The sequence below is a fragment of the Petaurus breviceps genome, unplaced genomic scaffold (assembly GCF_028583685.1).
Source record: "Petaurus breviceps papuanus isolate PSGF00001 unplaced genomic scaffold, PetGlider_PUasm1.0 419, whole genome shotgun sequence".
Lineage (NCBI taxonomy): Eukaryota > Metazoa > Chordata > Mammalia > Diprotodontia > Petauridae > Petaurus > Petaurus breviceps.
Window position 1 is genome coordinate 9,365,041 of NW_027186324.1, and position 22,478 is coordinate 9,387,518.

A 22,478-nucleotide genomic window follows, 5' to 3' on the forward strand; every position below is an offset into this window, starting at 1 on the left:
TATGTCATGTATCTCAAAAGGTTTGAATTAAAATTTTCCAATTTTCAAACTATGTATTACCTTGAATGAATGAAAAAACATTTATCATGTCCTTACCCTGTACCTAGTGTCCTGAGAGATAGGGATACAAATAGAAAAAAGCAAGAGTCTGTATGCACCTGAATTAGTATATGGTCTTTGTAAGTTTGTCTATAGAGAGACAAATTCACCCTGTAGCAAACCTAGTGAATTTGGTTAAGGTGGTTCTTACACAACAGTTATACAAGTACATTACTAAGTCTATACCAGAGGCTGTTTCTGCTTAATGGGAATCTACCTGAGCATTGTGTCTGGGGAACTCAAAATCACCTTGCAGTAAGTCACTAGAATAGGATTTTAGTGGAGGAATCATACAGATTTAAATATTAAGTGTTCAAGTGTTTTTCCTCTGCATTTAACAGACTTTTATGACTTGGTATTTAGTTTGCATATAGAGTTATTTCTATGAAGGGCCTCCTTGATAAATTATTCAGAAATATGACTGCTAGGAGTTGCTCATTGAGCCCCCTACTTTTCACAGAAGCAAAGTGCATTTTAAACATTTCATTTTTTCAAGGGTTGCCCCTCTTCTTTCTTACTATGTTTTAGTAGAAACCTAATAACAGAACAACAGTTAAAAGGAAAATATAATTGAAACTTTTCATGGAGCGACTGAGTGACTTTATTTTAACCCTGAAGACATTTTTTCTTCAACTATATTTTTTCTCAACAGTCTTGGAGCTAGAAGGGACATCTCTGTTAAACTGCTTATTTTCCATTTTAAGCAATTGGGACCTAGGGAGAAGTTACTCGTTCAGGCTAATTTGGTCTTCAACAAGATTTTCCGTTTAATTCTTATTTAAAGTAAAAAAATTCACTTAATGAGAAAATCTCGTTATTCAAGTACTAGAGATAATTTCATGAGCAAGGAAGAAATAGGGTTTTTGAAGATGCTATCAGTCATATAATACTTGCCTTTTGCTAACCTTCAAGAATATCCAGTTTAAAGTAATATAGACCACTTGGGAGCCTTAAAAGAACTGCAGAATTAGCTCCTGATGGCTTAATGACCACCATGGATTAAAAACTGAACTATCTGAGGAAGAACTATGAAGTGAATGTCAACAAACAATCTGCATTTGCTATGTCCCAAAGGGTTCAGATGAGTGGTAGTAGTGGGAATCTAGAAGAACTGACCATTTCGAGGATTTCGAATGTTCTGTAAATTATAGTTTATCACAAAGGGACTGTTTTTCCAGGCAGCCTCTAGCTAAAAACATGGGTAAAGCAAGTTCTTTACCAGTAGGTTATAGACTTTAGTGGAAGTTGTTCTAAATGAATATTTTTACCCAGACATAATTCTTGCCTAAAATATTTGGTGGGTATGATTTAATTTAGATTTGTATTTACTAATACTAGATGCCATTGTAGTCACCTTTTTTTTTTTTTATCAGTATTAGTATTTGCCAGGGTGTGTCTCTCTCTTTTCCAGTTGTTAAAAGAAGCCACGGAGTCGAGGCACAAATGTGAACAAATGAAGCAGCAGGAAGCACAGCTCAAACAGCAGGTAACTCGGAAGAACCCGTGACTGGTAGGCTAATTTTTACTACAAGAGCATTGAGCAGAGAGGAAAATGCTAAATACCTAGTGTTGTCAATCATCATGAGGCTTCTGGCCAGCCCTGACCAGCATTAGGACATAGGCACAGACTGTCCTGCACGTCCGGGCAGCCTTTTCTCTCTGTCCTCCCTCCCTGCCTGTATCAGCCTCACACCTGGGTCTGTTCTGTTCCTTGTTCTTGGTTGGTTGTCAGCAAGTTAGTGTTAATGAAAATCTCAAGTAAGAATTAATTACTAGATAAAACAGGGCCTTTCCCCTGGTGCCTCATTGCAGAAGTTAGTATTTTTATTTTAAAAGTGGACTCAAAGACTCACAAGTCTCTAAAGCCTAAAGGAACGAAGGTAGTAGAGTTGATATCGTGAGATATAGTCCTATTTCTTCAGGCTTTCAGTAGGAACAGGCATGGCGGGTGCATAACCTGTCTTACTCCTTTTCTCCCAGTTACTTATTTTTGCCTACCGCTCAGTTCATGAGAATTTCCCAGGGTGTTATTAGAAGGCATAGATAGGTAGCTTCTCTCAGCCCATAAATTCACTGAGTTTGGGGAAGGGATTATGGGCAGGGATAATTTGCTAGCAGATGCTGGCTCCCCACTTCTTAGCATGACACTACCAATTGCTAATTTATGCAGATAAAAGCAGAAAGTGGAACCTTCTTAAATTTCTCCTCTGCTCCTCAGTACTTGGTACAGTGCTAGGCACATAGTGGATGGTCAATAAATAATCTATTGGCTGATTGTTTTGTAAATTCACACCAGATTTTACAAACAAGTTAACACAAAAGATTTGTCCAATTTCTCCATCTTCTGTCCTTACTCAGCTTCTCCTCTGCTTCTGAATTCTTACTAGGAATGTCCTTGTCTTCTTTCTTAACATGATATAAATTTTGTAAGCCTAAAACAACTTTCCTTAGTGAGTTGGGTTTTGCTTCTTTGGTATTAAATACTTAAACATCAAGTGATAAAAATCATTAAGAAACTTTTGGAATTTTTGAATTGTAAATAATAGGGTCACTAATTACAATCTTGGCCATAGTATTGAAAACAAAAGTGCTATATGAAGAGTTTGTAACTATTGTTATGCTTCATTTGTTGTGTTTGACTTAATTTATATACACATATATATGTATATATGTAATAGCATTTCAATAACTCGTTGCCTAGAAGGGATCTAATATGTGGGTTATATATAATTCATGGAATGTCCAAGGTTTGGTATAAATTTTGCCTCCCTAATTAAGAAGTAGCTATAAAATCTCATTTTTACCTAATAATTCTTTTAAAATGGAAATAATGTTTAACCTTTATTGCTCAGAAAGCTTTTGTCTAAAGCACTTTTTAATCTGAGACTCAGAATATTTAATATTTTTTTCCCTATAGCTTTCTCTTTATATGGATAAGTTTGAAGAATTCCAGACTACCATGGCAAAAAGCAATGAACTTTTTACAACCTTCAGGCAGGAAATGGAAAAGGTACTAGCAGGATTTTTAGTAGATTCTTAGGATTAACTACCCCCCAAACACAATTTATTTAAGTTAGTGTTATTTAAGTATGATTATATCTTGTATGGACATACCTCATTATGGGAGTCCATTTTTTTTTTTACATTGACTTACATTATCATTTCAAAGATGTTTTACATTTATGATCTTCCATTGGCAGTAGCTCTCAACATTTACCTGACCTTAGCCAGCACCTTAAATGGTTAATTAATGATCTATTAACACAGTTAAAATGCACTAAGGGATCTTCTCATGTGAAAGAGCTTGTGAGTATAGACAACACAGGGTACAGTTGTATTTTTACAGTGGTTAAAATTTATGGGTGAATAGTATGGATATTTCTAACTCTTACTGGAAATCAGTATAAAAGTTAAGCATTTCAGTAAATTATTCATGTCCCTTTTATTACTTCATCAATATGACATTTTGTTTTCCCTCTCTGTTGCTCCCCTTCTCCCCACCCATTCCAGCATTTTCGGGAATAGATAAAATACTAAGGAATCTATGGCCCAGAATGTCACTCCACTATGATAGAATGTTAAAATTGATCCCACTAGAGTGGGTAAGACTTGTTTCAGAAGGTTGGTTTTAGACCTTGGTTGCCTCATTGTATAAAACATATATATGTCTTTTCCAACCCACCCACTGTCTATCATTATCTCCCCTGTCCTCATACTTAACCCACTTCCAAATCAGGAAAGTTCTGAACTGAAGTGTGGGAGTATTGTAGTCATTGATGACCAAGAGAATTTGTTTGGACCAGTTTTTGCCTTTTGGTCCATTCAGATGTAGAACAGAGATGAAAATAAAGAACTTTTAAATTAATTATTCTGCTCGAGAATCCTTGGAAGCTGGGGAGAGGCAGAAGGGTTTCCTGTTCTGTCTCTTTCCAGAAATCTCAAAAACAGTGGTAAATATCTGCCATTTTTGACTGCAGTAAGTAGCTCACACCAACTAGAAAAAATAAAGGCAGAAAACTTGGCTTTACTTTAAACTTGATGAAAGGACTGTGTTCCAAAGAGACATATAGCATTGTTGGTGTAAAGAAAATGTAAATCTTTAAGAAATGGATTAGGATGATATCTCAGTGAAGTTATTTATACCTGTTTATATAGTGGAAATCCGTTAAGTGCCTAAATCATAATACTAAAATTTGAATATTTTAGAAGGGTTGAACATCAACTCTACCCATGAATCTGTGATCGCATTGTAGAAATTCCTTCTGGTGATGCAGATTACAGTTCATTTGTGTTTGCCCGTCTTGTCCTTAAACAAGTCAATAATAATGACAATAATAATAAGAGCTAAGAAAGATAACAGTCTTCGCAGTGGTTTGCCAGAGAGGCTCCACCCAGTCTGCTGGAAGCACTCTTCAAATTTCTCTTGGTACTATAAGAATGCCGGTGGGACACGGGCAGGCTGTCAGTTGGCTGTCCTGGCCATGTCATGAACCTTTATTTTCCCCAGTCCCACAAATTAGGGCTTCTGAATAAGTGTATCTTAACTGTGTTTGACTGAATAAGGAAGGGCAAGTTGTAACTAAGAAGTCTTGAGGATGTTTAACGATAAGGACTGCTCAGTTGGAGTATGTATTCATTTTTAACTCTCTCCATAACATAGGCCATCTTGATTAACCTTATTATGATTATTCTCACATCTTCCTCTCACCTCATTTACTAAAGAATATTGACATCTTATAAATAATACAATAGTCAGTGGAAAATTTAATTGTAATGTGGACCTCCTACCGCTTCCATCTTCTTTTCTCCTAGTTAAGGGCTTCCCACTATCATCTTAATTGGATTTTCATAGAATGAGAGGGGAAAAAAAAACAATTTTCTTTAAACTGTTGTAATTTGTCATAGACATATATGTATATGTATGTATGCATTATTACATATGTTTTCCTCTGATGTTGAGTAAGGCATTTTCTTAATGTGGCTTCCCTGGTATGCTTCCAGTTGCTGTCACAACTGGGAGTCGACCCACTGTTCCTGGCCAGCAGTTCAATTCAGCAAGCATTTACTAAGTACCTACTGTGCCCAAGGCACTTGTTATATATCTGACACACAGACACTTCTTTGAAGGAACTTAGAATGACATTTTAGACCTGGAAGTAAAAAGGGGGAGGGGAGCTGTGTTGTGTGAACAAAGGCATAGAACTGGGAGGGGGTAGGATGCAATTGGGAGGGAGGTCAGTGAGTCAGTCAACAAGCATTTAATAAGTTCTTAAATGCGTACTATTTGTTAGGTACTTCTGGGGTACATACAAACCATGGAACATGGATTTTGGGAACGAATGAGTGAATGAGCATTTATTAAACATTTACTATGTTTAAAAGCACTGTGCTAAGCACTGGGGATATAAATAGAAAAGGAGAATGATGTTGTTCTCAAGAAGCTCACATTCTAATAGAAGAGTAGTTGGAGACAAAACTGGTGGGATAGGTGGAATGGTCATAAAGGCTAAGAGATTCACAAGGAGGAGCTGCCACTGGTTTTCCAGTAGAGGAATGGCTTTATCAGAGCAGCGTATACAGAAGATCTGAGGCAGTGGTGTGAAGGATGAATTGGAGAAAGGAAAGGGTACCGAATGAAGGCGGGTGGGAAAGAAGTAGAGAAAGGGAGACAGGTTCTAGAAAGATTTTCTGAAGTAGAATTCAGTTTGGCGACTAATTTGCTGTACAGGAGGGAGAAAGGATATGTTCAGGGTCACTGAGATGTCTTTCCATGGTTTTAGGATAATGAAGACACCAGGAGATAGAAGGGTCATGTCTAGCAGGAATATGCAAACAGGGACTTGGGACTTGGAGGGGAAATTAAAACGCAGAGATAGAAGCCATGAGAGTGGCTGGTCACCCAGGGAGGAAGCAGAGAAGACTTTACCATTGGAAAGTCCATGTTGATGGTCAGGAGAAGGAAGAAACCAGCAAAATCCCTGAGCAGAAGAGCTGAGTGTAAGAGAATGGGATGTGTCGTCTGGCAAAGACCAGGGCAGTAGAAAGTGAAGCCTCGCGGGGTAAGACCTGGATGCGGTGCAGGGGTGGTCATAGGCGATAGAAAAAGAAATGTTTAAAATGCTGCAGCGAGATCAGGGCTGCCAGAAATGGTTTTAATGCAGGGAACAAAGTGTTGAGTTTCAGGGGATGTGTGTCTGAGCTCGGTAGAAAACTTTCCTGTTCAGAATTGGGGTGGGGAAAAAGCTAAACAGGAAGAAAATGGCCAAATTATTAGTATTTTACAAAATTCTTCACTTAAAAAACAAGCTGTGTAAACTTGTTGTGGTCAGTGATTGTGTGTTGAACAATTCTCAGATGACCAAGAAAATTAAGAAACTGGAAAAAGAAACAACAGTTTGGCGTACGAAGTGGGAAAGTAACAATAACGCCCTCCTGCAAATGGCTGAAGAGGTGAGTGCAGAGCGCGTGACTGTCGTGTCGTCACTGCTCTTCCACGCGCACCTGCCCGAGTCAGGGCAGTGTCTTCAGTGCTGGGGAGTCTATCCATAGCTACAGGGGGGATTGTTGCATGATGGTGTTCCTCTAGGGTATTGATACCTGTGTAAATGTCATTATTATACTTTTATTTTTCCAATTAATATCATGTTAGACTCCTATGAATAAAGTATTTAAGTTCCTTTAATATTGTTTACTAAAATAAGCCCATTCCTGTATAGGAGGTAGCATTCCTTTCCACCTCCTACATTTTGTAGGAATAAAAATTACTTCTTGGTAGCATAAAGTCATGACCTAAGTATAAATATCCTTCTGTCTTGATGTAGACTCAAAAAAAGCAAAAGATAGATAAAAAATTAAAGGTGAAAAAAGCAGTGGAAATATTGTGTGGGTGGGTGAGTAGATATGGCTAAAGATAGTTAACTCTTTTATTTAATTTTGGTTGAAATCAGAAAACATGGATGTTGGCTGTTTAAGTGTAAATTGCATGCTTTGGTAAAACTATGATGGTGTCTCTTATATAGCCATCTAGTTAATATTTCTATGGAGGTGATGTCAGAAAGTACCACTACAACTTTGTGATTTGGGTGAAACTTACAACTTAAAGAGTATAACAGCTGGGGGTGGCTAGGTGGCCCAGTGAATAGAGCACTGGCCCTGGAGTCAGGAGGATCTGAGCTCAAATCCGGCCTCAGACACTTAACACTTACTAGCCGTATGACCCTAGCCAAGTCACTTAACCCCAATTGCCCTGCCTTCCCCTCTCCAAAAATCTCAAAAAAAAAAAAAAAAAAGATAATAGCCTAATTTGGTATTTAACCAGTTTGTAAACCATTTGTTAATTTTATTTGTAGAAAACTGTTCGAGATAAAGAATATAAGGCCTTTCAAATAAAACTGGAGCGTTTAGAGAAGCTGTGCAGGGCTCTCCAAACAGAAAGAAATGAGCTCAATGAGAAGGTGGAAGTCCTAAAAGAACAAGTCTCTGTAAAAGAAGCAGACATAGATCAAACAGTGCCGGGGTTGCAGCCGTGCCCTCTCCTTGATCCCCACAAAAAGCTGAAAACTCCCTCTAAAAAAGAAATGGGGATTCCCCTGGAGACCCAGCACAATGCAGCAGATGCAGGTGATGGTTTTCAAGAGACTGTGTCCATGAGTTTTGTTCCTGACACCGATTCAGTTGACTAATATGAAGTGTGAACACTGTATTGAGAGATATATTTTGTGTATAACTTTCTCTGTTGGTGGTAACTATTGGTTTTGTGGTGAAAAATTTCTTACTTTTTCTACCATATCTGTATTTTCTTAGAACTACTGGACTTATGTGGTACAGCTTTGAATAGTTTTAATCTATAAATTTTCCACAACTGTGTTGCACATCTGCCTCATTTTTTCCCCTCCTTTCATAAGAATGCATGTGTGTGTTGCCTTGTCTGTCTTTTCTCTGCCCCTTACACACAAAAATTCATAACTAAGATTTTCGTTAAGGCTTACCATTAGCAGGAATTGGTAGTGGTAACATTTCCTTAATATGAAGATACTGTTTCTTGGTATATTAATGTAACTTTGTACCCTCCAAACAAGGAAAAACACCCTACAATTTTTAGAAGACACTTCTACCTACTGGCCTATAAGAACGTTAAATTGTCTCCCACTAATATGTGAAAAGAATCCAGAATTGGACAGTAGCAGGATTTTGCAGTGACCTAGCTTGTCAGCTTTGTAAACATTAATTTCATTTGAATGGATTGGCACTGTTGTTTTATGCTTCTTAAAGTTTTAGCATGTACTCAGTCATGAAGGATTTACAATTTAACTTGCAAAAAGAAGTATACATAGTGTGTTAATGAATGAGAACAGGTTTAATGGGTACGAAATGTATAAGTAGTCATTAGGCCTGTTTCGTATAGTAGGTTGGTAACATGGTTGGTCCAGGTTATATAGGGAACTGCAGAGAAATTTTGCTATGTGCTCTGTCTTTCGGATAATGCTTGGCATATTGTTAGAGATCATTGTTAAATGTTTGAGTCATGTATGGTCTCTTTGAATGGAAACTTCTGAAAATGTTCTAAGTTACCAGGCTATTTTAAACAGGCAGATTACCCTCATACTATTACTGGTTACATCAAAGTTGCAATTTTTAAAAATCTGCATGTTAAAGTAAAAGGACCACAATTAAAACCACATTTTTTTAAAAAATGCAAATATTCTGAGGTTATGCTTCCTATGACTTAATACCAAATTGTTATATATGGTTTTTTTAAAAAGGTTATTTCAAAGGGAATTATCCCCGAAGCAGAAAGGCTGGGACCAATATTTTAAATATCAGAATACTAGGCAGTGTAGCCAGGGACTAATAATGTTACTTATGCCCAAGTATGCTTGCTTTAGTTTTCAATTAAAGTTGCTTTCATTCTTTTTTTGCGGGGAAGGCATTGGAGTGACTTGCCCATGATCACACAGCTAGTGTCAAATGTCTGAGGTCAAATTTGAACTCAGGTCCTCCTGACTCCAGCACTGGTACTCTATCCGCTGTGCCAATCTAGCTGCCCCCAGTAGCTTTCATTCTGTAAGTGTAAAAAAAGGTAATATTTTCTGGTACTTAATTTTTTTTCTTTGCATTTAACTTGAAGAGGGATTGATAAACCAAGCACATAACTCTTTATGATTCTCTTTGCCTAAATAATCCCTTTTGTCGCAATACACTTAACCTGAATGTTAACTGCACTGAGAAAAGGTTTTTACCTTTATGTGAAGTTTAACCATTGAGATTATGTAGATCTCTTTCTATGATAAAGTTTTAGTGTTAGATCACACTGCTGAACAAAATTCTTAAACTTAGGTACCTTTACTGTAAGCAGTGCAAAAGAAGTCTGTTCTGTGCAGGTGAGAAGTGTTTCTCCAGTCAGATTTGCACAGCTTGTTACAGTTGAGAAGCTTGATGCGAGTAAGAGGAAGGCAGACAGATGAAGGTAGAGCTGGCCGGCTAGCCTCTAAACTTCTGTTAATTAATCATGATAAAAACCAAAGGGCAAGACAGTGTAGAGACAGGTTCACCAGAAACTGTGTACAAAATGGTTTGACTTTGTAATTCCTCACTGTAATGGTTTCAGTGGCACTGAGCTAGTTACTCTTATTAAACACGGGACTTGTTTTCTTAAAGGGAAGTGCAGATTCATATATCGGAACAGCCTACCTGAAATTTCTGAACCAGTGGAAGTTGTAGCTCAGACATTTCATAATTGTTTCTCTTCCATAAATTTCTATATGGTGCTTGCTTTGCATGAAAGAGTTTGGATCCTGTCGTGCATTTCTAAAGGGCTTTTAAAGGCAAATGGTTAACATAACAACTGTTTTCACCTGCTGTTTTTACTTGAACATTTTGTACTATCTCGATACTATAAAAAGGAACAGTAAGAAAGTATTTTTGAGGACATTGAATTCCCTCTGAATGGGTTTTAGTTCTCCTTCCCAACAAAAGAAACAAGTAGGCTTGCTGACTAGAAGGACTCCCTTTTAACTAGTCTCTCCCCCAATAAGATGATTTGCAAGTCTAGTTAGTCGCACACCCAACACTTAGATTCAGCTTTACCATATAGTTAGTCGTTGCAATGACTGCCAGGCAAGCACCTAGTACATACTTTCAAATGTTATTCAGATGATTTAAATTGCATTTCTTGCACTATCGTTAAATCAAGGTGTGGTACTCATAATGATAATGGCCTCTGAAACTTGGCCCTGGATTAAGATACCGAATTATCATTAGACCATTGAAGTGTGTTTTCTGATTTTTAAGAGAGAAACGTGTGTGTGTGTGTGTGTGTGTGTGTGTGTGTGTGTGTGTGTGTGTGTGTGTGTGTGTATGCAAACTGTCCTTTTACTACACCTACACCTGGTTGTTACAGTTCAATTCTCAGGTGTTGCAGAAAATCTACCTCTTTCAGACTGTAGATGGAAATAACTGTGAAAAAAGTGATGCAGAAATCTAGTTTGTGCTAAACACTGCTTTATTTTTACAACCCATATCTGCTTTCATGAGGAAAAGAATTGATAAATGAACAGGTAGTCTTGTTTTGCTTTTCAAAGACATTTTGTAGAGATTTTTCACTAATGTGAATCTGATTTTATCTACTCAATTCTGTATAGATTAAGTAAATATGTATGCTTAAATTTAACAGACTCCTGTGTTTTCTTTATCTTTAGAACAAAGTTTTTATTTATCAAATCTCAATTTTTTAAAGCAAACTTAAGCAATTGCCATGCTTTTCCCTCCTCCAAAAAAAAAAAAAAACAGCCCAAATATAAAATATGCTGTAGCCAACTTTGGTTTATTGCTCAACAGTACTGTACCTTGATACTCAGTTCTTGGGAAGACAAGAGTTGTAGAATTCTGAGAGAAACTAAGTATTAAGCTTACTTGTGCCACCAGCTTTGTCCCCATTTTTATGGATGGAATTAGAATGGTTGATAAAATCTTTAAAATGAAGGTGTTTTCTAGTTAGATTGTAACATTCATTCTTTTGTGAGTAATTCTGGTTAGTTCTGCTTTAGCGATACTTTGGTAAAGTTCTTTGAAGCTGCTCTAAAAAATGCCATTGCTTCATCTAATCTACAAAATCATTCATTTTTGAATTACATTGACTGTATGCTTTACTTCCTTTCCAACATTTCTATTTGGATTATATTCTTAAAACACAGGAAAAGCTAAAACTTGGCCCAAAATGCTGTCTTTAGTGATTTCTTTCCTAGGGTCTCAAAAGGAAGTGATTCCCCCCCCCCCCCTTTTTGGAGGGGGAAGAAGGCAGGGCAATTGGGGCTGTGACTTGCCCAAGGTCACACAGTAAGTGTTCAGTGTCTTAACTCCTAACTCCAGGGCCAGTTCACTGCGCCACCTAGCAAGTGAATTCTAAGACAAAAGTTTTGATGATGAACCAGCCCAAAGTAGAAAATAATTACCACAAAGCGGGGCATGAGGTGGTTCATTTGGGGGAATTGTGGAATTCATTATTTATGATAAGTATTTTGGGCCAGAAAAGAAAAGCCAGTTATCTTAGGTCAGTAAGATTTTATCTTCCTTAAGATTTCACATAGCTGAATGAGCCAAGGTGACTTGGTGACATATCTCCTTAGTATTACTTCCTGCTTTCTGCTCTATTTAATACACCTTATTCTAAAAGATTCTGAATTTTTGTGTCACATGCCAATATTTTGATAGTCTGAAAAACTCCTGGGGAAAAGGCACAGACATAACATTCTCTTTGGTTTTACTGTGCTATGTAAATAAACAAAACAAAGCAATTTTTTCCAAAAAGATTTATTTATGCAAAGCCAATCAAGTGTTTTGAAAAAAGTAAAAAGCTGTTTTGCATGTGGGGGAGGAGGGGAGACACATAGATATGTATACTGGGAAAAATGGTTGAGTAGGTGGTGCCCTGTGACTTACATTTCAGACAGATGTGCTGCTCTTTGTTAACATTCCTGTTTTCCCAAATAGCAAAATGTTGTACAGTATGCTCCCTTCAAAAGTGCTGAAATACTCAGGGATAAGGAATGTTAAAATTCAAATAGACAAGCTTTTTTTTTGCATTTGAGAAATCAAGCATCCATGTACATTCAATAAAATATATTTTGAACGTATAGTAGTCAAAAACCCCAAAAGATAATTTAAATGAATGTTAGCCACTTCACAAATATCCAGCAATATTTATTTCATCTTAGACATAATAGGTTTAAGATCCTTGACCCTCCAGTTCTGATGCTGCTATATCTGGTTCTTCATCATTGTAAATATTCTCAGCCTAGAAAATAATAATTAAAATTAAGTTCACACATCTAAAACCAGTACTTACTTATCCTTAAGTGTTTGCAAATATTTTTTTCTTTTTTGGAGAGTGGAAAGTAAGGCAATTACACAGCTAGTTTTGTGTTAAAAGTGTCTGAGGCCAGTTTTGAACTCCAGTCCTCCTGACCCCAAGCCCTGTTCACGTCAAAAAAAAAAAAAAAAAGCAACTTCTCTAATTTCTGATACACTGGTGACTGGCCTCAGAAGAGGTTTGCCTCTTGGAAGAGAGGTCATTTAATCTCTAAATGCAATCAATCACCTGGAAAAAATATATCTAGTAACACTTAGCAAGCAAGAAGTCAAAAAATTACAAACTGTAACTGACTACATGTTCCAAATCACAAAAAGATTCTACTCCAAGGCAAGGAGGTTGAAAAGAAAAGAAAAGGGTCCTGCATATTCCAAAAATACAGGGTGCAGGGTGGCTAGGGGGCACAATGAATAGAGCACCAGCCCTGGAGTCAGGAGGACCTGGGTTCAGATCCAGCCTAAGACGCTTACCACAAAAATTAGCTGTGTGACCTTGGGCAAGTCACTACCCCAATTGCCCAGCAAAGAGCTAGTTGATTCTTCTGCCCATCACCTGGGAAATGGCTACACTAATATGTGAGAACAGCAATAATAAAACCCCAAAGTGGCCTTCCATCTCTGTGGAAGACTTGACTGTGGCTTTATGTGGGTCTGAGTTAATTGTACAGAACGTTTTTCTCCTTTTAAAATTCATAGGTTCTGAAGAGAAGAGGGAGGAAATGGGAAATGTCGGTGAAGGAGAAAGAAAAGTTTCAAATTTGAAGCGAAGTTAAAATCACAGCTACTTTCTGTTATAGCAGCATTTACATACATTTTTAAGCACTCACAAAAATGTGGCTCCCAAATAGTTCAGGTGCATCGAAAACTTTTTAGTCATGAAAGCTACTCCCTAATAGAAAAACTAGGAAGTTTATAAGCAATACTCACCATTTGCCAAATCTGCATGATGTTATCCTCAGAAACAGAACAAATTACCCAAGGCTCATTGGGGTTCCAGCTAAAATCTGATATCTTGGCAGTATGTCCTCCATGAATAAACTGTCAGTAAAAACGAAAGTGTTGGTAAATACACAGAAGACACAAGAGATGGGTTTTTTGGTAACAAAATGATTTGTATGACACCTACCTCAGCATGATGCTGCTATAAAAAAGTTGTCATTACTGTCTAGTTTAAACACTGTCAAGAAACATTGTGTTGCAAAATCCCAGAGAAATACTACATTCCAGTGTATGAGTTAGCTAGGTTTCTAAAAGATGTATGCTATTTTGCCCTCAACATCGAGACATCTTCCCCATAAAAATTCTATTTAAAAGTTCTATTTAAGGTCTTTTAGAAGACCTGTGAAGCTAATACAAAAATAATACTCCAAAATCTCCTTTCATCAGCCCACTGTGACAAACTTGTAAACCAGCACCATTGGAAGGCAAAGGTGGATAGATGGTGAGAGGATGAATGGCTTGCAGGCCATAATAGCTCATTTCGGAGATGACTTATCAGAAAAAGAAGGTTGCCATGTTTCCCAATATTCACATGTAACAGAAGTACATACAGGGAAAGTGAAACAAAAAATGCATCACAAGGAAATAAATGACTGACAAACAGCAGTTTGAAAGGAAAAATTAGTAGACTGGCATGGTCTGTCAGGGAAAACTTCCTGGAGAAGGATGGGTAAGAGAGTGAAGGTTGAGGAGAGAGGGAACCAAGCATATTCAGAACAGCCAACAGACATCCTCGTAAATGACTTGCTAAGCGAGTCCGGGCCTGACAAAAGAACTTACAAGGAGATTAATTTGGACATTCCTCCAAAACCCGGGGTTTGGTCCTAACACCGATCCTGAACTGCCAACAATTCGGGGCCCGTTACTTGGCCTTTGTGGGCTGCCACTTCCCTCATCTATAAAAGGAGGAGGCTGACTGTGACTAGATTAAACGCTAACCCCACAGGGTCATCGTGGGGATCAGAAATGATGAGGAACCCCACAAAACGTTCAGTGTAAATGAAGACGATTCCGTTACCGTCAGGGTAGCTCTCGGCAATCGTACCTATAAATCAGTGAGTGCTCTAGAGTAACAAGTTTGTTATAACTAACTCCAAGGACTTCCCAAATTCTCCTGAGTATTTCTTAGAATAAGCAGGCCACGTGTAAAGGAAAGTGATCTACATGAAGACGCAAGTCTCTTGGACATCAAAGCTAAAGACGTACCAGAAGTTCTGGAGGTCCGTCTTCAGCATCTTCAGCCGACTGTTCTTCTCCAATTTTACTGTAAGAAACAGAAAAGCACCTAAATTTTTGTGATCTGAACCGATGAGAAAGGAAAGCCAGCACCACAGAAAGCGCAGCTTTCACCTGCCATAGCGGCGGACACTGCCTGGAGCCTAACAAGCAAACGTCTCCACAGCATGTGCTAGCAGAAAACCACTGTTACCATTCACAGACATGGGGAGGAGCCCCAACTGTTAGAAGGCCCCAGTGGCATGTTCTTCAAGTATAAACGCTCTCCTAGAAGGCGAACGGGAGACACACAAACCCCCGAAAGCCCGTGTGTCGTTTTACTCCAGTCCAGTCTGAGTTTTCAGCTCCAAGCTCTAGTTCTGAACCTAAGCCCTGAGCCTTCCTCCAGACCTCTGACTTGCAGCTTCTTCAACAGTCAGAGGAAGGGACCGGACTGGATGGATGTTCTTTGTGGCCCCTTGTACTGCTCCATAAAGGCACAAACTCATGAAATGTGAGCTGCAGTTTCATAATCTGAAGCAAAGTACTCGTGCAGTGCAAGCCTGCCCCCTCCACGCCAGCGGAACGCTGGGCAAACGAACACCAGTGCAGCCGATGGAGCCGGACGCCCTCAGGGGAAGGAACAACTGGAAAGAAGTCACAATGTTCTCAATCACAGAACTGCAGCTGTGGAAAAAGTCTGCAAGACCATAGAGAGCCAGACGACAAACAGCCACGTCTGCTGCTGAGGCTCTCACATCACTATCCACCTTCGTCCTTTTGTAGTTCAGTCATGTTCGACTCTTTCTCACCCCATGTCCTCCAGCTCATTTTACAGACGAGGAAACTGAGGCCGATAGGGTTGAGTGACTTGCCCAGGGCCACACAGCTATTATGCACCTGAGGCCAAATTTGAATTTAAGACTGGGAGCTTCATCTACTGTGCTAGAGCTGCTAGCTTTTGGTTGGTCCTTAGCTTTATTAAATAGAGCTAAGGTTTAATGGATGATGTCTTATTTTGCTTCATATCCAAGAATAAGAAGCGAAAAATGAGCGATTTTAGGAAAGAAGATTTTTTAAAGAGAACATTTTGCATGAAAGTGAACTTGCCCAAGTGCTTGGGCTGCCTTCTTTCTCCGCCACAGGGCAACACCCCTCCTGTTCCTGTCACATTCCACTCCGATCCTTCACTTGATACTTGAGTATATTCACAATAGTTGATTGTGAAAATTTTTTCCTTTGAAAATATGATTTGAGAAAGGTATTTTACCCACACGCCCCCTGACATTTGAAACATCTGAAACATTTTTCTTTCCTGTCAAATTTGCTAGTATTATGGGTATGTAAAAAGATCTCAGTATGGCTGTAACTTGCATTTCTTTAAATATTAATCATGTGGATCATTACTCAGATAGCCATTGATGAACTGGATTTCTTCCTTAGGGAATTCCTGTTTACATCTTTGACCATTTGATGATCGAGGATGACTTTGGCCCTTTTATCCACACAAGGCAAGCTACAGACTGTCAATAAGTGCCTATTTACGCCACCATTCATATTTAACTTAAGGTTCAGAAAGTCTTTCAGAATTAAATCTCCCCACTTACAAAGTTCAATAATTCTCCAAAGTTCCAACATCATTAAAACCAATAAGCTGCCATAAAAATTCAACTAAAATACAATTAGTGTATTATGAACAAAATTTAAGAGACTGAAAAGTTTTACTGGGTTTATTTTAATTTTCAGTTACAAAATAGCTTATTTGTATTCAATTAATCAGTTTCTTCTATGTCTTTGAAATCATATATTTGTCAGAGAAACTGACAGAGAAATAATTATTTTCTCCAGTAAAAAAACCTTCTTAAGTATGGCCAAAGATCAAAGTTTCTTCCATAGAGACCCCTTTACAGTACAAATGAAGATGTTCATTTATGTTACTCCTCTCATTTTATTTTACTAAAGTTCTCTTTTGATGTCTCCTTGTGAAAGGAAGGTGACTCTGGGTTTCTAAAGGCTATTCAAACACAGCCCGATAATTGTTGTGGGAAAAGGCATCAGGAAGTGTAAAGACTCACATGGTTCTTTAACTCTTTACAAACCTTAATTTCACTGATGGTACCCTAAATGTGAGATTATTTTGTCCAAGTGACAAGAGAGATGATATACTAGGAGAAATGAAATACATCAATACTGACAATGTTCTCAGAAAAAAATGTAACCAGGAGATAACTACAGTTAAATGGAAAGGCAGTCCAAACAATGTCCCTGAAAGGTAAAAGCTGTCAAATGAAATGAACAGTTGTGAAAAGCAGTATCAACCATCACCTCCAATTAACTATCTTCCCATTCTCTAAAAGACAATGCAAAATTAAAATAACCCTAAGGTTTCACAATTCAATAAATTAGGAAAAATAATATTTCAAACAGTCAGATCTGGGGATACTGCAGAAGTAAGGCACATTTAATAAACTCATGGTGGAGCTGTGATTTTGTCCAACCATTCTGCCAAATAACCAAACCAGACCCAGAGATGCCCTTTGCTGGGCATGAAACCTAAGGAGGCTAAAAAAGGGAAAAGAGGTCTCTCATGATTAAAGAAACATTTTCATGGTAGCAAAAAATAAAACAAAACAAAAACGAAAAAAAAGAGACAAACTGGAAAATAGGTAAATAAACAATACTCTTATCAATGTAATGGAGTGCTATTATACTGTAAAAAGGAATAAATAAAAGGAATTCAGAGAAACATGAAGTTTTCATGAACTGATAAAGAATGAACCAAGTAGAACCAAAAAATATATATACAAAGATTCAAATAAACATTCACTAACCAAATTCAAACAACCAAAAGAACGCTAAAATGAAGCCAAACATTTATGTAGTGATCAATGAGATGAAGAAATTCTCCTTCCCATTCTTTTTTAAAATTTTCCATTCATTTTAGTTTTCAACATTCATTTCCACCAGATTTTGAGTTAGGACAAATTTTTCTCCACCCCGAAAAAGCAAGTCTACTTCCCCCAATCTGTTCTCTCTTATTACCTCCCCCCTTCTTCCCCCTAATTTTCTAGTAGGGCAAGATGGATTTCTATATCCCAGTGCCTGTATATCTTATTTCCCAGCTGACTGTAAAAAAACAATTTTTTTCAAACATTTGTTTTTAAAACTCTGAGTTCCATATTCTTTTCCTTTCTTCCCTCCTCATCCACCCCTACTGGGAAGATAAGCAGTTCAATATAGGCTGTACATGTGTAGTTACCCAAATCATTTCCCTAGTATATATTGTGAAAGACTAACTATATTTCCCTCCATCCTATCCCAACCCCCAATTATTCTATTTTCTCCTTTGACCCTGTCCCTTTTCAAAAGTGTTTGCTTCTAACTAGCCTCTCCCCCAGTCTGCCCTCCCTTCAATTGTCTTCCCTTTTAGCTCCTTCCCTATTTTACTGTAGGGTAACTTACCCAATTGTAGTGTGTATGTCATTCCCTCCTTAATTCAACAAGAGTAAGGTTGTCCCATTCCCTTTCACCTTCCTGCTCTTCCCCTCCATTTTAACAGTTTTCTCTTGCCTTTTTTTTTTTCTTTTTGCTTTTTGGAGGGCAATTGGGGTTAAGCGATTTGCCCAAAGTCACACAGCTAGTAAGTGCATCAAGTGTCTGAGGCCAGATTGAACTCAGGTCCTACTGACTCCAGGGCCGGTGCTCTATTCACTGGGTCACCTAGCCGCCCCTTCTTGCGTCTTTGATCTGAGATAATTTACCTTGATCTATCTCTCCCTTTCTCCTTCTCCCACTAAATCCCTCTCTCACCTCTTAATTTTATTTTTTTAGATATCATCCCTTCATATTCAACTCATCCTGTGCCCTCTATGTATACATGTACATACATATGCCCACACTCACATATACATTTACATACACATACACCCTCCTACACATACATGTATGTATACAGCTTCAACTATCCTCATACTGAGAAAAGTCTTTGAGTTACAATTATCATTTTTCCATGTAGGAATGTAAATTAGTTCAACTTTCATAAGTTCCTTATGATTTCTTTTTCCTGTTTACCTTCTCATGCTTTTCTTGCTTCTTATAGCTGAAAGTCAATTTTTCTGTTCAGCTCTGGTTTTCCCATCAAGAATGCTTGGAAATCCTCCCATTTCATATTTTCCCCTGTAGCATTATACTCAGTTTTGCTGGGTAGGTGATTCTTGGTTTTAATCTCGGCTCCTTTGACCTCCAGAATCTCATTCCAAGCCCTTTGATCCCTTAATGTAGAAGCTGCTAGGTCTTGTGTTATCCTGACTGTATTTCCACAATACTCAAACTGTTTCAGCATTTTCTCCTTGACCTGGGAACTCTGTGATTTGGCTATAATATTCCTAGGAGTTTTCTTTTTAGAATCTTTTTCAAGAGGAGATTGGTTAATTCTTTCAATTTTTATTTTGCCCTCTGCTTCTAGAATATCAAGGCAATTTTCCTTGAGAGTTTCTTTAAAGATGGTGTCTAGGATCTTTTTTTGGAACATGGCTTTCAGATAGTCCAATAATTCTTTAATTATCTCTCCTGGATCTATTTTCCAGGTCAGTGGTTTTTCTAATGAGATATTTCACATCGCCTTCTATTTTTTCATTCATTTGGATCTGTTTTATAGTATCTTGAGTTCTCATAAAGTCATTAGCTTCCATTTGCTCCAATCTATTATTTTGAAGGAACTATTCTTTTCAGTGAGTTTTTGAAATCCTTTTCCATCTGTCCAATTTGGCTTTTTAAGGCATACTTCTCATGGGCTTTTTGGGCCTCTTTGGCCATTTGAGTTAGTTTATTTTTTAAGGTATTACTCTTTTCAGTATTTTTTAGGGTCTCCTTTAGCAGGCTGTTGACTTTCTTTTCATGATTTTCTTATATCATTCTCATTTCTCTTCCCAATTTTTCCTCCACTTCGCTTACTTGCTTTTCAGAATCCTTCTGGCCTGTAACCAATTCATATTTTTCTTGAAATTGATGCAGGAGTTCATTGTCTTCCTCCTGTTCCATGCTTTGAGCCTTTTTCTCCCCAAAAAAGGATTCTGTGGTCTGTTTGTGCTCGGCAGCCAATTATTTTACTTTTGAACTCTTTGCCACAGTAGAACTCTGCTTCCAGAATGGTTTTTGCAGCTGCTGGAGCTATTAGGGTGGGCACCCTCTCTACAGCCCCCACAAGCTCTGGTTCACTGGTCACACACCCCAGGACCCCCACCCAAGACCTTGATCCAGATCCAAGCATGTGAAAGCAAGAACAATTACCCTCTGAATGGTCACTTGATTCCCTACAATCTGTAGGCCAGGAGCTCCAGAAGCAGCCACAGGGCAGCAGCTGTAGCCGCTGCTGTCTCCACCACCTCTTTCCCCAGGGGCAGGGGCCAGACCTCCCTCTTCTGTCCCCGTGTGTCAACAGAGTTCCCGACTGACCTCCTTTCTCTTTGGTCTTCATGGGTCTGGAAACTGCCACAGCATTCACTCTCTTGAAGTCTGCTCCAGCGGCCACTGGTTGGGGCCGACCTGGGCCCAGAACTGCACAGCTAATTCGGGATGTGCTTAAAGGCTCCCACCTTTATGCGTTAGACCTTTCTTGTGGGCCTGCCAGGCTGCTTTCAGCAGGACATTTGTTTTTTTCCGTCCCTTTGTGGGTTCTGTAGCTCTATTGTTTAGGAGTCATTTTTTTACATACATTGGAAGTGATCAGAGCAGGAGCTCACCCCAAGTTTATGCTTCTATTAACGCCATCTTAGCTTCGCCCCCCCCATGAGTTTTCTTAAGTGTCCCCATTTTTCTTAGAGAGATGGAGGACTATGGGTGCAAAATGGTTTTGTCTTCCTTTGTTAAAAATGAATGGCATAGGGGCGGCCAGGTGGCACAGTGAATAGAGCACCAGCCCTGGAGTCAGAGAACCTGAATTCAAATCTGGCCTCAGACATTTAACACTTACTAGCTGTGTGACCTTTTGGGCAAGTCACTTAACCCCAATTGCCCTGCCCTCCCCCCTCCAAAAAGAAAAAAAAAGGAATGGAACTCTGGCTGAAGGTTGTGGTTATATAATCAGTAATCCTCATAATGTGCAAACAAATGACATCATTACAAGGTCAAAGAACTACCGGGTGAAGACAGTTCTCAAATCCTGTTACCAGAATACAAGCTTATTACCTTAAATCCCATACATTAAGACGTCGATCAGTACCACTTGAAGCCAAGATAGTTTCATTATGTGGAGACCAGTGAACCTAGCAACAGAGTTTGAAAAATGAATAGCAATTAAAAATTTTCTAAATGCCGAACATTATTTATTATGTTATTATGTTAACACAATATGGTCTGTTCCCAACTTGAGAATGAGCTTCATTTCAAAAGTTGCTAAGTGGATTATTTGGATGGACACAAAATAGATGAACTTATACAGTAACAGAGAGAACACTAATCTTGCGAAAAGGTGGTATTTAATAGAACTAGTTCATATCACTTTGACTTGTCCTAGGGTATTTATCTTCACTTGAGAATTAATTAACCTAAAAGAAACTCTCATTTGGGGAATTTAGGCATTGTAATGAAGTGAAGTGAAAAAAAAAATTGAGAACATCTGGGGAAATCACAGACAGACACACACACAGCTTTTTGTTTTCTGTCTGTCACTGTATCCCTACTGCTTTGTACAATACTTGTTATGCAGTAAGCACGTAAATCCTCGATGATGAGGATGACTTTGGCCCTTTTTTCCAAACAGGAAAGCCACTGATTTTCATTAAGTGCCTATTCACACCACCATTCATATTTAACTTAAGGTTCAGAAAGTCTTTCAGAATTAAATCTCCCCATTTAGAAATCTCAATAAGTCTCCAAAGTTCTAACATAATTAAAATCGATAAACTGCCATAAAAATTCAACTAAAACACAATTAAGTGTATTATGAACAAAATTTCAGAGATTACAAAGATTACTGGGTTTATTTTTCTCTTTACAATAAAATTAATTACAACTTAGAAAATTTTTTGCCAGTCCTTGAAATTACCTCCTAAAAAGCCTATTACTCTAGTTTCTTAATTACACAAATCACACATTTATTCCATTTGAGTAAAATCTGATCTAATACTGAATTAATCTTGGTAAGCAAACTACCAAATAGGTGAGTCCAGCATCAAAGCCAGCTTCAAAGTAAATTCAAGTATTCCCAAGAATAGAGAGTTATAAAAGACTTTATAAATTCTTTAGTCTAACATTCATGCAACAAGTTAGAAAAAAGTCAAAGTACATTCATCATGCTTTACACACCTGGAAGATTTCATCTTTATGAGATTCAAAGGAGTGGAGTTTTAATTTTAGATTACGCAGATCCCACAAAGCTACCGTCTGGGGGGAAAAAAATGGGAAAATGTTTTGGGATAAACACTATAAAATAACAGATATGGTAACTATATTTACACATCCAGAGAAATTTAAAAAATTCAGAAACCTTATCAGCTGAGCCAGTTGCTAAAATGAATTCACTGTATGGATTAAATGACAGACAGTTGACCTCGGCTGTATGGGCATCTACAGAGTGACTTGGCTTGGATGTTGTATTGGACCTGGTATCCCAGCTGTAATTAAGGGAGAAAAAAAAGTCAAAAACCATATACCCAGCCTTCAAAGCTATCAGTGACACACTTTTACTGGCAATAATCATTTCCATTTTAACATGGACAAATTTCTACCAATTCTTGGCAAATATTATTCCTGCTATCAGTGTCACCTTAATGAAGCCACTCAAAACACAGGACAGATTC

General features: G+C 38.1%; 2 protein-coding genes across 9 annotated transcripts in view; one reads left to right on the forward strand and one right to left on the reverse strand.

Annotated features, from left to right (window-relative positions):
* TXLNG (taxilin gamma) overlaps window positions 1–13,319 on the forward strand; it is a 62,555-nt gene extending 49,236 nt beyond the window's left edge. For 4 of the 8 annotated variants that reach the window (XM_069100692.1, XM_069100695.1, XM_069100694.1 and 1 more), the window contains 4 exons: window positions 1,511–1,585; window positions 3,017–3,109; window positions 6,454–6,549; window positions 7,449–10,768. In XM_069100692.1, coding sequence (XP_068956793.1) covers window positions 1,511–1,585; window positions 3,017–3,109; window positions 6,454–6,549; window positions 7,449–7,781 — 597 coding nt within the window. In that variant the 3' untranslated portion in view covers window positions 7,782–10,768. Of the gene's footprint in view, window positions 1–1,510; window positions 1,586–3,016; window positions 3,110–6,453; window positions 6,550–7,448; window positions 10,769–13,161 lie in introns of those variants that run through there. The other 4 variants (XM_069100698.1, XM_069100693.1, XM_069100699.1 and 1 more) reach the window with 4 other exon arrangements.
* Window positions 12,277–22,478, reverse strand: part of RBBP7 (RB binding protein 7, chromatin remodeling factor) — a 29,224-nt gene continuing 19,022 nt past the window's right edge. The window contains exons 7-12 of the mRNA XM_069100700.1: window positions 22,166–22,292; window positions 21,985–22,062; window positions 20,866–20,942; window positions 14,671–14,728; window positions 13,393–13,503; window positions 12,277–12,391 (exon numbers count right to left, since the gene is read on the reverse strand). Of these exons, the coding sequence (XP_068956801.1) occupies window positions 12,323–12,391; window positions 13,393–13,503; window positions 14,671–14,728; window positions 20,866–20,942; window positions 21,985–22,062; window positions 22,166–22,292 (520 nt within the window). The 3' untranslated portion in view covers window positions 12,277–12,322. The remainder of the gene's footprint in view (window positions 12,392–13,392; window positions 13,504–14,670; window positions 14,729–20,865; window positions 20,943–21,984; window positions 22,063–22,165; window positions 22,293–22,478) is intronic.